The sequence below is a fragment of the Aethalodelphis obliquidens genome, unplaced genomic scaffold (assembly GCF_003676395.1).
Source record: "Aethalodelphis obliquidens isolate GAN/ISIS:26980383/991018 unplaced genomic scaffold, ASM367639v1 scaffold5, whole genome shotgun sequence".
In the NCBI taxonomy this organism is placed as follows: Eukaryota; Metazoa; Chordata; class Mammalia; order Artiodactyla; family Delphinidae; genus Aethalodelphis; species Aethalodelphis obliquidens.
In genome coordinates this window covers 704,663-717,596 of record NW_020837949.1, presented here as the reverse complement: position 1 = coordinate 717,596, position 12,934 = coordinate 704,663, and the positions used below count along the sequence as shown (strand labels likewise).

General features: G+C 59.6%; 1 protein-coding gene across 2 annotated transcripts in view; it reads right to left on the bottom strand.

The window, feature by feature from the left end:
* The window catches only part of PTPRN2 (protein tyrosine phosphatase receptor type N2), a 687,992-nt gene that overhangs the window by 396,265 nt on the left and 278,793 nt on the right, over nucleotides 1-12,934 (bottom strand). For both annotated transcript variants that reach the window (XM_027101365.1, XM_027101366.1), the window contains exon 11: nucleotides 8,587-8,666. In XM_027101365.1, the coding sequence (XP_026957166.1) occupies nucleotides 8,587-8,666 (80 nt within the window). The remainder of the gene's footprint in view (nucleotides 1-8,586; nucleotides 8,667-12,934) is intronic.

Sequence of the window (12,934 nt, the reverse complement as noted above, 5' to 3'; positions counted from 1 at the left end):
TGCCCTGTGACTAGATGGACCCGGGGTACCGGTGTGCCCTGTAACTAGATGGACCTGGGGTACCAGCACGCCCTGTAATTAGGGGCTCACTTTCAAGAATGGGCCATCGGAACCTCTGTCGCTGTGCAGGAGAAAAATGGGCAAGTGGGTGGGAAACAAGCCCAGGGAGGCAGCGCTGGCCTCAGCAGCCTGCTAACAGAGACCTGCCTGTGACAAACGTCCCCACCCGTTTCCAAGGGCTTCCTGCCCAAGTGCCAACAGACAAAGCCAGGCCCAGCCCCTGCCCCCCCTGCAGGGGGCTCTCAGCTCCTGACCCTCTGTCCTGCGGCGAGAGGTGCCTCTCCTGATCCCAGCATCTGCGGGACCTGCCCTGGGCCAGGCAGGTGACCGCCCGCGGCTGCCAGGTGTGCGGAGGGACTCCATGCTGCAGGTGCGTCTAGGAGAAATGGTGAGGCGCTCAGACACCGAAGGGCTCGTGGGAAGAATTTGTTAAACAGTTAGGCGTCACAGGGCCTCTGAAATTCTAGCATCAGGACACCTCAAGTGTCAAAGACCTGAGCTTGGCTGTAAAGCTGGTCCGACGGCCACCCAGGAGGAAGGAGGCCCCCAGGTCTGCGCAGGGCTCCAGGCTTACCGACCCAGCATCGTGGGGGCCAGGGAGGGTCTGGGCTGGGAGCCTCCACTCAGACCCCACCTGGAGCAGCCGGCCTGCAGAAACAGGGAAACACGTTCATGGCTGCTCCGCTGTTGCGCGCCCTCCGCCGTTGCCATGGGGACTGGTGCAGCCAGAGAGCCCCGGGGAGGTGGCTGGGACACACTGCGCTCGCCCAGCTGTGCGGCCGGGGGCAGGGGGCCCGCTGGAAACTGCTGAAGGAGGCCCCGGCCACGGGCCACACTGTCCCTCCCCGCACGCTGCCGGTGGCCCGCCCGTGCTGTCACCGCGTCTCCTCCTGCGGGTGCCTGTCTTGCGCTGCGGCCACAGCCCTATTTTTAAAACCAGCCACCTCCCACTTACGCACAAAGACACTCAGGTTTGTGCTGAGAAGAGGAGGAACAGCGTTCATGTGCCGACGAAGCGTCACAACGATCAACTGTGGGAACAGTTGCGTGACTTGGAAGGACTGGGGTTTTGGACACTCACTAAGCAGAAGGGCAAAGGGACGGCGGCGCGTGTCCTCTGTGTGTCGCCGGGGGCCTGGAGCCCCGCCACTGGACACAGCGTCCACCTGAGCCCTGCATGTGGCGGGTCACCTCCTCCAAGGGCGGCCGGCTACGCCCTGACCACTGAGATCAGCACTGAGCCCCCGGGGCCGAGGGCTGCGGCAGTGGAGGGGGAGGCCCACGTGTAGGGAAGGAGTCTGGCAACCACATCCCAGGGGCAGCTCACAGGACCCTGCCCACCGGGGGCGCGCGTGCCAGGCCCGCTCCTCAGCATGCCCTTACCCAGCACTCGACTGTCCTGCGGATCAGGGTTCCTGCGTCATTTTCACACGAGCCAACTGGGACTTAGCCCCAGAGCGCTGGGCCACAGGTCACAGGGCTGGGCGGGGCCCGTGTGACCGAGAAGTCTGCCCTCCGCAGACAGCAGCTGCTTAGGTGGCACCTGCCCGGCTCGGGTCAGCTTGGGGCCGCTGGGGCCGCTTCTCTCCAGCTGCACCTGCACGTGTCCCTCTTGGAGACTCGGGGCCCCAGACGCACATGGGCCAAACCGCACTTACCGCGTCCCCATAATACGTCGTCCTGTCCTGAGTGCTTCCTGCCCCCCCCCCCGCCACCGCCCGGCAAACGCCCCTCTGCCCGGGTGACCCAGCCAGAAAATTTGGTGCCCTCAGCTTGGAAGCTTCTCGCACACCCAGCACCGTCATCATACACCAGGTCCAGCAGACGTGTCCCCAGGGCCCCTGTGACCTCACCCATGATGTCGCCGTGTCCCCATCCGTGACGCGTGTCCCTCTGGACCACACAAACACCTCTAGCGCACCTCGTCTCCCCATACATCCCTCGAGCTGAAGCCGGGAGCTTTCAGAAGTGTCATGTATCACAATTAAAACTGCAGGTCTGAGCCCATCGTGCCCCCTCGTGAACCCCAGTGCTCCCGCGAGATGCCTCCTCCAGGAAGCCCTCCCTGCCTCCCCAGGCTGTCTGGGCCACAGTGTCTCTCTTTCCAGCAGACTCCAGGCTTGGAGAGGACAAGACCTGTTGTGTATGGTTCTCTGTGACTCCTGGCACCAGCACAGAGCGGGAAGAGGGAAGGAGAAGGAAGGAAGGAAACGGGGCTTTTAAGTGTGAGACTACAAAACCCACCTTGACAACCACAGACTCCAAGGATGTGCTGGGCCTCGTGTCGCCAGCTCCCAGATCCAGGGCCCCGACCCAGAGATGCAGACATCCCACTGCTCGTACGCAGAGGCCTGGCTGCCGCGGCCTCAACTTCTGTCTCTACGGCCGCTCGGGGCCTTGTCTGGCCACTTAAACCAGTTCCCGTCCTGACCCGTCCAGCGCCCACGCCCTGCCTGGTTTCTCTTCAGACCTCCACGTTCCCTGAGGTGATGTGACGTACAGTACACCATCGTACGGTGTACTGTCTTACGGTATGTTACATCGTACTGCTGCATACAACGCTACGCTATAACACACCACATACCACGTCACGCTGTATCGTGTACTATACAATGTCAGGTAATATCAAATAACTACGTAATGACAAAATTATATCACGTGACGGTGCACGCGATGCGACACTGCCTGACCTGGCATCTTACTGGACGACGCTGTAGAGTGCGTCACATCACGCCACGCCGCGCCATATTACATCGCGCTGCATGTTTACGTCCTCCTCCTCCATCTCCCCCGCTAGGCCGCACCTCCACCAGAGCCCAGTCTCTGTTCCGTCACCCCAGCATCCCCACTGCCGGCACAGGGCCTGGCACTTGGTCGCCCTGCGTTGGTACCAACCAATGACTGGTAAGTGGGAAACTGGCCTCGACTAAGAGCAGCTCCGTGAGATGCCTCGACCCCAGAGACACAGGACGTAGAAGTCCTCGGCGTGGACACCTCAAAGCTAAGCCGGCCCCTTCCCACTCCCCGGTTCTGCACTCGCGTTTGGCCAGGGAGTAAGCAGGCCAGCCCGGGTCCACATTTCCACCCTCGCACGCCCAGCCCCGGCCAATGCTCACAGCTTCCAGAACCCGCGTGGGTCTGGCCCCCCAGGACCCCCAAGCTCTGGGCTCCACTCCCGTCCCGACTCCTCTGCTTTTGCAGGATCGCATCGTGTCGGCATTTGGTTCTGACACTGACAGCTGCCCACGAACAGCCCTCGGCTCTGGGCTGCATCCAACTCCGGGGCAGCCAGCAGATCCCAGGAGGAAAGGGAGGCCCGTGCGCTGAAAACGCCAGGTCTTAGCCTCCCGTCCACTCTGCTGCGGGCTGTAGCAGTGGGAGGGGGTGCCCAAAAGAAGCCAGAAAATGCCTTTCTGGGACCGAGGATGAGACAGGAGATTCGTCTGCAGACGGGTCTCCAAGTCTATCCGAACAGAAGCAGAGTCTGTCTTCACGTAAGTATGAAGAGGGAGCAGCCCCGACTGTTATCACAGGGACTTCTTGAGCTGCGTTCTCCAAAAACTGAACCATCCCCCGAGTGACAGTGTGTTTTCACTGTTAATAGATTCATTGTTTCCAGTACCAAGAGCGGCACCTTTCCACCCGCCGCGTGTTCTGCAGCTGGTCGCGAATCCATCCAGGATGAAGCCGTCACCACCCCTGCTTCCTCCCGAACAGGCGTGAGGACCGCGGCTCTGCCTTTAGACTCCTTCCTCATCCCCAGGAAAAGCACAAGCACCCGCTAGAGCAGGGGCTCCAGGCCATAGTCCCTCTGCGGAGGGGGAACGTTCACTCGGCCATGTGACCCCCGGCCCAGATGAGCCTCGTTCCTGGACGGCAGACACGGAGGGTGCATCCGACGGCCAGTGGGAGGACGGGCCTCTGTCACGCACTTCACTTTGGAAACACACAGCGAAATAAAGCAAGCTCGTCCCTTCCAGGTAACAACACAGGATATACGACAGACAGAGCTGGAAAACTATTCAGATTCTTTTCCAGAATCGCCCTGTTGGAGTCTGAGACCCTTGCCGAGTCCCCAGACCCCCGGCCGGTTTCCTCTGCTGCCCGTCTTCCCGCCTCAGTCCTCAGGCGCCGTATCTGCCAACCCACCTGCTGAAATGGGAGCAGCAGGTGAGCTGACCCTGCAGGGCCCCCTGCCCGTTGCTGGTGACCCCCGAGGTTCAGCCAGGCTTCATGGGCCCTCGACCTGGAACCTGCCCGAGGCTGTGAGGCGACCGCGCCAGAACTGCCTGGAGAGCTGAGACCAGGCTGCTCCCCGCCTCTGCCACGGGCTGGTCAGCGGACCCTGCAGGCTCCCCGCGTCCCACCACGAGCCCACCGCCGCTCTGGCCTGTGTTCCTCATCTGTGTCACAAGGCACAGATCAGGAGGAACCCCGACATCGCTTTTACCTAAACACCTTCCGATTCTCTCACGTTACGTCTTGGAGGAGATGAGAGTCCCTGCAGGCTTTGGCTTTTCCCAGCTTTTAACAGGCGTCCCGCTCACCCGCAGAGAGCACGGTTTCTCAGCAGCTGGACTGCATGAGCGCTTCCAAAGCATCCTCCTCAGTCTCGCTGAAAAAGCACAGCCTTCTTTCCAGCTCCAGGGCTCACCAACCCCTCTAACATTTATTCCGGGCTCTCAATCACAATGAAAGCACACTGGGTGCAAGACCGGTTCCGGGCACCTACACGCACAGCCGCCGGCCCACACTCACAGGTGCAGGCACTGCATCCCAGGCGAGAACGGAGGGTGTGACCGCGGCAAGCAGGCCGGGCCGTCGGGGGAACCTGTGTGTGCAGCTGGCGCTGCCGCAAGGAGCCCCTCCTCCCCTGGGCCAGCAGCCTCCTTGTTCCGGGATTCCTTGTGCAGGTGCGGGCACCTGGGCCACTGGCCAAGCCCCTTGCGTGTCAGGAAGGCAGTGCTGACCCCACAAGCCACCATGAACTCGCTGAGCCCTTCTCATGGACCCAAAGTCTCTGCCATGAGTTGAGTTGGGTGAGGGTCAAGCTGCCGGCCCCGCCCGGACCCGTGGCTGCCCCTTGCACGGCCCCCTTCTCCCCTCCAGCCCACCTGGCACCCACGCTGGTCCTCAGAGCCCCCCGACAAGCACCCAGGTGAGGCGTCCCCTCCTCCGAAGGCCGGGCTCTGCAGATGTCCCTGTGGCCTGGGCCTTGCGTGGTGCTCCCGTCAGGGAGAAGCCTGGTCGGCCGTCCAGACGGCTGCGCTGCGTGGGCATCACAGCAGGCGTCACTCCGATCTCCCAGGAGCGACAGCATCACACTTTGCAGAAGGACATGCCTGCCCCCTTCACCTGGAGGCTGGGCAGAGCTCACGGTCCGGGGTGGGTCTTGGCGTCCAGCTGTCCTGGTTCCCAGCCCTGGGCCCGCACCCGACAGTGTTTAAAGGCAATGTTCTCCAAACGGGAGATGCTAGGATTTAAAATCACGTGTGTTACTTGAAATGAGCCCAGAGGGAGAACGGAAGCCGAGTGCTGAGGCCAGAGCTTGGATTAGACAGGACCCAGCTGGTGCTGCTAAGACCCAAGGGCGACAAGCCGCTGAGCCCGGCCCACCACCTGCCGGACAGTCATGAGTCAAACACCCCAGCAAAGAGGAGCTGAGGCCGAAAAGGCCCCCGGGAGGGGAGCAGACACGGCCGGTCTCAGGGCAGGAGGGACGCGCAGCGCACGCAAGAGGCCACGGCGCCGGGGGCCACGGGGCAGGCGTCTCCGCGGGGCGCGGGGAGCAGAGCGTGTGCTTCCTCTAAAGGTGATCAAGCACATCCTCCCTGAAGGGAGACGCACACACGGGTTAGAAATACGCTACTTAAGGATAAGCTACCGAGAAAACGAAGAGTGAGAAAAGGACTTTTCTGTCCTGCTCAACTTGACTAGATGACGTGGCCACGAAGACTGAACGTAACCACCGGTTTTCTCTGTGTGCTCTGAACGCAGGAAGTGTCTCCTGGGAACCACTGTTCACTCACACCTGACGTCCACGCCCAAGTTCACTAATGAATGCCCAGGGAAGAACCACCCGTATAAGGAAACCCACGGCATCCACCTTTCAGGACAAACACGGACCACGTCTGACGGGGACAGACGTGTCATTGGCTACACGACTCTTCATTAAGTTCTGTACCACCCTGTGCAGAACAGGCAAAGGAAATGCCCTTTGAACTCATCACAGGGTCACGTCTCCCTTGTTGGTAACAAGAGGGGCGCACAGCGCAGCGCCAGGAAGCCCCACGGCGAGAAGCAAAGGCAAACGGTCCTGGGATCTGCAGGGGCACCGACACGCGGGCGGAAGGCTGTGCGGTCTGTACGCGGCCCATCCTGCCGGCCCCGCCCACACTGCCACAACAACACTAGTAAGATTCCACATCATCTTCTAAAACCGGAGCCACAAAACGTCCTTCTAAGTTCAAACTCTTCCTGCTAACACGGGGTCACGTCCACCCCTAGGTGGACCCCGCACTGGAGGAGGCTGCTTCTCCGGGTGGCAGCAAACACGCCCTCAGGGTGGCCGGGGTCGAGGTGCCACTACAGTTCGGTATTTCTGCCGCCAAACGCTCAGATCCTATGGTCACAGACTCTTCTCCGTAATCCTTTCCCTGTATAGCATCAGGTACGTCCATAACACCATGAAATTATTTAAAATACAAAAGAAACGAAGTTTTAAAATCATGCACGTGTGTCATCCATTTTGCACAAGCAAGAAACACCCTGGCTGGCACAGCTGTGCTGGTTCACGAAAACGTAATTCAGAAACTTGAGTATTTAGAGGGTTGGCGATACGACACTCACACTGCACGTGCAATTTCCCCCTCGGTACCTGACGTGAACACATTTCAAATGACCAAGGAAGCAGACTTCAAATAATCAACCTCATTTCCCACAGAAAGCAATAAAATAAATGAAATGCCATTGTCGTGAATCTATTGCCACAATTCTAAAAGATAAAAAGACTTCGTTCCATTTTATTCCACTCAGAGCACCCTTAAGTTCCAGCAAATCCAATTTTGAAAGTATTACTTCCCAGCACTGGAATGAATTGCCAATTATGGAACAATTGTTAATGCATTTCTGGGTAAAAAGTGATAACTGATTTGGTCTTAAATATATTCAATAATCTCTTATGGTGAGGAACGAGGACCATAAAATGGGTGCTGTGCGGGGAAAGAGAGCCCGTGGTCACACAGGGTGAAGCCATTGACACGGAACTCCGCTCCTTTTCAGCCAGCGGAGTGTTTAGAATGGAATCTGCTGACTTTCTTTCTCCGGGACCCCGGAGAAAGGCTGCTCTGCTCTGCTCTGCTCAGCTGGACCCCGAGCTCCACCCGTTACAGTGAAATGAAGCCTAGGAGGCATGTGGGCTGGGGGCGTGCGCGTCAGCTCTCCACAGGCTTTCTGGGAAGTAGCACAACTCCGCAAGGAATTCTTCTTTAACCAAAAATTCTGTTCCCCAAATCATTCCTTTCAGCAAATCAGAGTTCCTAAGGGCATCAAAATATCCTACAAGGAAAAGCCAACAGCAACCAAAAAGAGAAGAGCTACAGTTTGTTCCACCAAAGAGGGTGTTACAGCTATTTTTATGCCCTGTTGACCGTCACTGGATAAAGGAACTTTAATAGACGCCATGAGGTGATACCTCAGTGGAGGAGAACTAAGCGCCCAGATCTCTAAGTCGGCCCAGATACGTGCCGCATCGTACACTGGGGCGAAAACGTAGGCGTCATTAAAAATAGCTCATATATTTAGCCACATACAGGATCGGCTGAAACAAAGAGTCATTTTCTGCTGCGTCTGGGTCGGTGCATCCAGCCACTGCGCTTACCAACGACCATAAAGCACGAGAGTCCTTCCCACTGAGTAATGGAAAACGTGAGGCTCAGGTTCTGTTACGTTTCCTATATTTTTCTTACTGGGCGGAAAGACTGTACATGTTACACAAGTGTCCAGTAGCTGAAAACAAACGTGGGCTGCAGGGGAAAGCAGCCTCCGTACACACCCCACGCTCTGCGCTTTGCGCTTTCCATTCAGGGACACACACCAACCACACGCTGGGACCCCCCCACCCCAGAAGATCTCACAATGCGTGAGCGGGTGACGGGCTGGGCTCTAGGAGGGACGCCGAGGTCAAGCACTGGGCTACTCAGACCTTCGTCCCGTGCTCTCGTGGGCCAGGTGGACACGGTGAAGCCCGTGCGAGCTGCTGGGCTGGGACGGGACGGAAAACCTCAAATCACCAGGCCATTGTTTTGTCCACACGGGCTCCTCGCAGAGGCCGGAGCCCCGCCCCTACACCACCTTCTATCCGAGCGAGCAGTGCGGTCGCCACCGCCCACCCCCGGGAGGCCAGCCACTCCCCTCCGGGCCCCACCCGATGAGTATCGGGGTTCTGGGGAGACGGCTGTCCTCGGAGCAGCTGGCCCCCTTCCCCTGCCCGGGCGGGTGCGTGCGCTTGCGCGGAAGCAGCCTCACCTGCCGCCTTCGCGGCGTCCGCCGCTGTCACGTTCTGGAGGTTGGCGCGCACCCTGAAGGTCACCGCTGGTCCCGAGACCCTGGAAGAGACCGTTTAACAGGCGTGAGAACCGCTCAGCACACGGGCCTCCTCCCTGAACGCCACACGCACCCCAGGCGCTGCTCGTCCACACGCGACCTCCGCGGGGGTGGCTTTGCGGGGTCACTGTGACTCTGTTCCCAGATTCCAGGAATTCTATCCACAGGCTTCGCTTTTCTAACACACACACGGCAGGGCTCTTACAAAAAGTTCAAATCAACCCCAATATCCAACAATAACAAGCAGATATTCTTGCAAGGGAAAAAGAAAAATTGTTATGGAAACTGTTTTCAGTATTCTGTTCCCAAGGGAGCCGCAGGAACCAAAAGCAGAAAGGAAAGAGACGGGTATTTTTAAAATTCTCCTGAAAGGAGCTGTTTAAAAAACTTATTGAAATCTTTAGAGCTACTCAGTAAAAAAATAACTGGCAGGGGGCCTTCCCTGGTGTCGCAGTGGTTGAGAGTCTGCCTGCCGATGCAGGGGACACGGGTTCGAGGCCTGGTCCGGGAAGATACCACATGCCGTGGAGTGGCTGGGCCCGTGAGCCACAACTACTGAGCCCGCGCGTCTGGAGCCTGTGCTCCGCAACAAGAGAGGCCGTGATAGTGAGAGGCCCGCGCACCGCGATGAAGAGTGGCCCCTGCTTGCTGCAACTGGAGAAAGCCCGCGTGCAGCAACGAATACCCAGCACGGCAAAAATAAATAACTTAATTAATAAATAAATAATAATTAAAAATGAATATCTGGTAAAAAAAATTTTCAAAGCTTTTTAAATACTGTGTTGCACATGACTTTGAAAAGTACATGCCCCTTTCAACAACTGATTCGTCTGAAGGGGGGCAGGGAGGCCGCCTTTGTCAGGACTGTCCCAGCTCCGCATCTCCTGGGCCGTCATCTCCCGGACACAACCCCCAGGAGCTGGTGTTGAGGGGGCCGGAACGGCACAGGCCGCTCAGAGGTGGCCCTTCCCGTCACACGCGTGGTTTCCAGGGGCTCCTGGCCATCACGATGCCCCTGGCAAGGCAGTGCTCTTCTTGGTGATCGGTGAGGTTTCCCACGACAGGCTGTGTTCAGTTCAACGAGGACCCTGAGGACCCAAGGGCTGTCCTCCCTTAAAGGGAGCCCAGCTGAGTCACAGGTGACGCTGCCAGGCCGCCCGTCACCTGCATGTTCTAACCCGGCCCTGCCCCCTGCCGGGCCACCCACTCCACGCCAATTCCAGCGTCTATGACGGGATCATTTCAAAGGCGCTCCTAATAAGGGTGATGTAAGGAAAAGTGCACGAGAGTGAGACTCAAGTGAAAGGGACCGCACTTAGGAAGAGTTACGTGGAAAGGACAGCGACACTCTCAGAAACGGCAGAAACACCGCTAGCAGGAACCAAATCACCGAGTCAGGCGTGTGCCACGTGCCACCTCCTCTGCATCCACTCTGTCCCCTGCCCTCCTTCCCGAGCGCGTCATCCAGAGGCCGGCCCGCTGCTCCAGGTCGTGGGAGCTCAGACCACGCGTCCACGAGCCTCAGGGCTTCTTGGCATTCAGGGGCTACCTCCACTCGTGACCCTCAGGCGGCCTCCGGCCCAGCTCCCTGGCCAGCCGGGTCCTCTGCAGAGGGAACTGCGGAGCCCCCAGGGGTAGCATGGCCGTCGTTCCAGCACCTCTGCTGTCGGACGTTCCACCCAGGAGCCTGGGCCTTGCCGCAAGCACAGCGAGCGCTCCTGAAGCAGCTCCTGCCGTGGCGCCCACAGCTCTGGTGGCTCATCCAGCCATGGGGCCTCCCGGTCACCTCCCTGTACAAGGAACGTCACCACGTCCGGCAGCAGCGCCACCCTCCCTCTCCACCCCCGCTGTCGCGGCCGAGCTGAGTCTTCCCGGGTCCCCCCGCCCCCCCGCGTGTGGCACCCGGAGGACCTGTCCGACCTCCGCCCACGTCACGTGCAGCACCCTCCGTGGACTCCCCAGGCCCCAGGGTCCGAGGGGATGCAGCAAACCCCTCCCCGGCCCCTGCTGATGCTCCCGGGGTGGACAAGGGGGCCTCCCTGCCCCTGGAGACTTCCTGCCGCGGCGTCTTCCCCCCTCGCGTGGGAATCGGGTTCCGCCCCCTCTCAGTTCCAACCCCAGTTCCACAGACGCTCTGAAAACCGTCGCTCTGGGACCTTCTAGCAAGTGCAGCCACTGCTCGATGTCTGTGCTTGAATTAAACGTTAATTATTGTACAGGTCACTCGCGTGACGATGCTTCCCGCCGGCGCCTGACACGCGTGTGGACGGTGGGGCTACGTCTGGGACTGAGTCCCGACATCTAGTGCAACTGCTTCCAAAACTAGGAGAAAGTCCTTCCCAACACGAGTGTCCACACCCACCACCAACGCACTAACAGCAGATCCGCGCGGCGCGGCTCTGGGTTTACGCGTGGCTTCTGGGACGTGTCTCATCTAAACCACGTCTGCAGAGTTCCAGGCACGTGGGACCCCCAAATCTAATCTTCCCTCCAGATCTCACAGACGTCCCCGGATTCCCAAAGACGGAGCACACAGGGGTTGTTCACCTGCCCCAACACTTGCGGGACGAGCGGGAGAGGCCGATGGGGCACCAGGGCCCTCCTTCCTTCCGGGACGCCACACACATGTGACCCCGGGATGCACAGCCGTGACCCTGGGACCGCCTAGCTTGGAAAGCACGCCCTGAATGGAGGGTCCGTGTTGCCGTCACCAACTCCCTACCTGACACCCGGTCTGTGACGGCCCAGCCCCTGTGCAGCTGAGCCCTGGCCCTGGCACCAGTGAGGGAAGGGTCACCCCGCTGCACGGGGCATATCCAACCCCTTATGGCCGAACACGACGTGAGCTCAGGTGCTCGCTCCCCAGCACCTGCTCTAACGCGCGGGGATGTGAAAGCCCCTGCATAGGGTCTCCACTGCACAGCCGCGTCCTGTGTCGCCATCTGTCACCCTGCTGAGCCTTAACCTCCCCGGCCTCGGTTTGCCCAGCTGTAAAACAGGAGCAGTTCTGGCAAGTCGCCAGGGAAACAAGACAGGAGGCAAGTAAGTACAATCTCTGCTCCAGGAAGCTGAAACACGTCTTCCAGAATCCTCCAAACCTGCGGGGTCCTCACATGGGGAGGGAGGTGTGGAGGGTTGGCGGTGGGCACGGGACAGGGGGCCGCGTCCTCGCCGGGCTCCTGCAGGGTCCAGCCGACCTGGCCTGTGCACAGGACCTCATGAACACGTCAGGCCGTGAGTTCCTGCTGCGTCTTCAGGAACCGCCCTTCAACAGCGCGGTCGACCACACGGAAGGGAAATCACACCGCTTCCTGCCTCACGAGGACTCACGAAGGGGGACCCGAAGGGGGACCCGGGATGAGGCTGGCGCCTGCGTTCCCTGAGCTGGTTGAAGCCCCCACTGGCTGGGAGTCTGCGAGGCCCTGCAGCACCGCCCACCTGACTAAGAGCCGCATCAATCAGCACCGCCTCCTCGGACAGCCATGATTAGATTATAAAATCACAACCGCGGTCGTTGTGCGTCTGCCGGCATAATTACACCAGTGTGCTGATGCCGTTTTAATGGCCTCTAACGATGTAATAAGAAATAATGAAATTTGCTTGACAGCTACATAACCATTAACAAAACATATGAAGCATAACTAGTACTTCCATAAACACGCAGACAATCCTGGAAGTGCCGCCTCGTGGGGCAGATTCCTCTCCTCTCCTGCCACGATGACCAGCCCTGAGAGCATGCTGGCCACGCGGTCATCCCCCCAGGCCCCCCCCCCCAGGTCAGTCCCTGCGGCTGGTGCGTGTCCTCACGTGCTGGGTCCTGGGGGCGACACACAGGACTGCATGTGTGGCATGGGACACCACACACACCCCCGCAGACCACGTACAGCATTAAATACTCAGAGGTGCGAGACGAGCGTTAACTGGGCAGGACGGGGGTTCCCAAGAGGCCTGGGCACCCAGAAGCAGGCTCGAGGGCAGACGGGGGGCTCCAGGGCCGGGCGAGGCTGCGGGGAAAGGGCCGCTCGGGGGTTTAGTCACGCGAGGGCCCTGGACCAGACTCCCAAAGGCTGAAAGAGCGGGGTGCAGCATGGCCCCGGGGAGTCGGAAGCCCCCGTCCCCTGAGCAGGAAAGAGACTGGCAGGTGATGTCTACAAAAGAGCTGGTCTGGGAAACGGCCCAGCTTCCGAGCCTGGAAAGCCCCCAGGACACCCCTGTGTCCCCAGAGTCTCCAGACCTGGAGGGACTGAGCCGCAGACCCAGGTGACGGGCC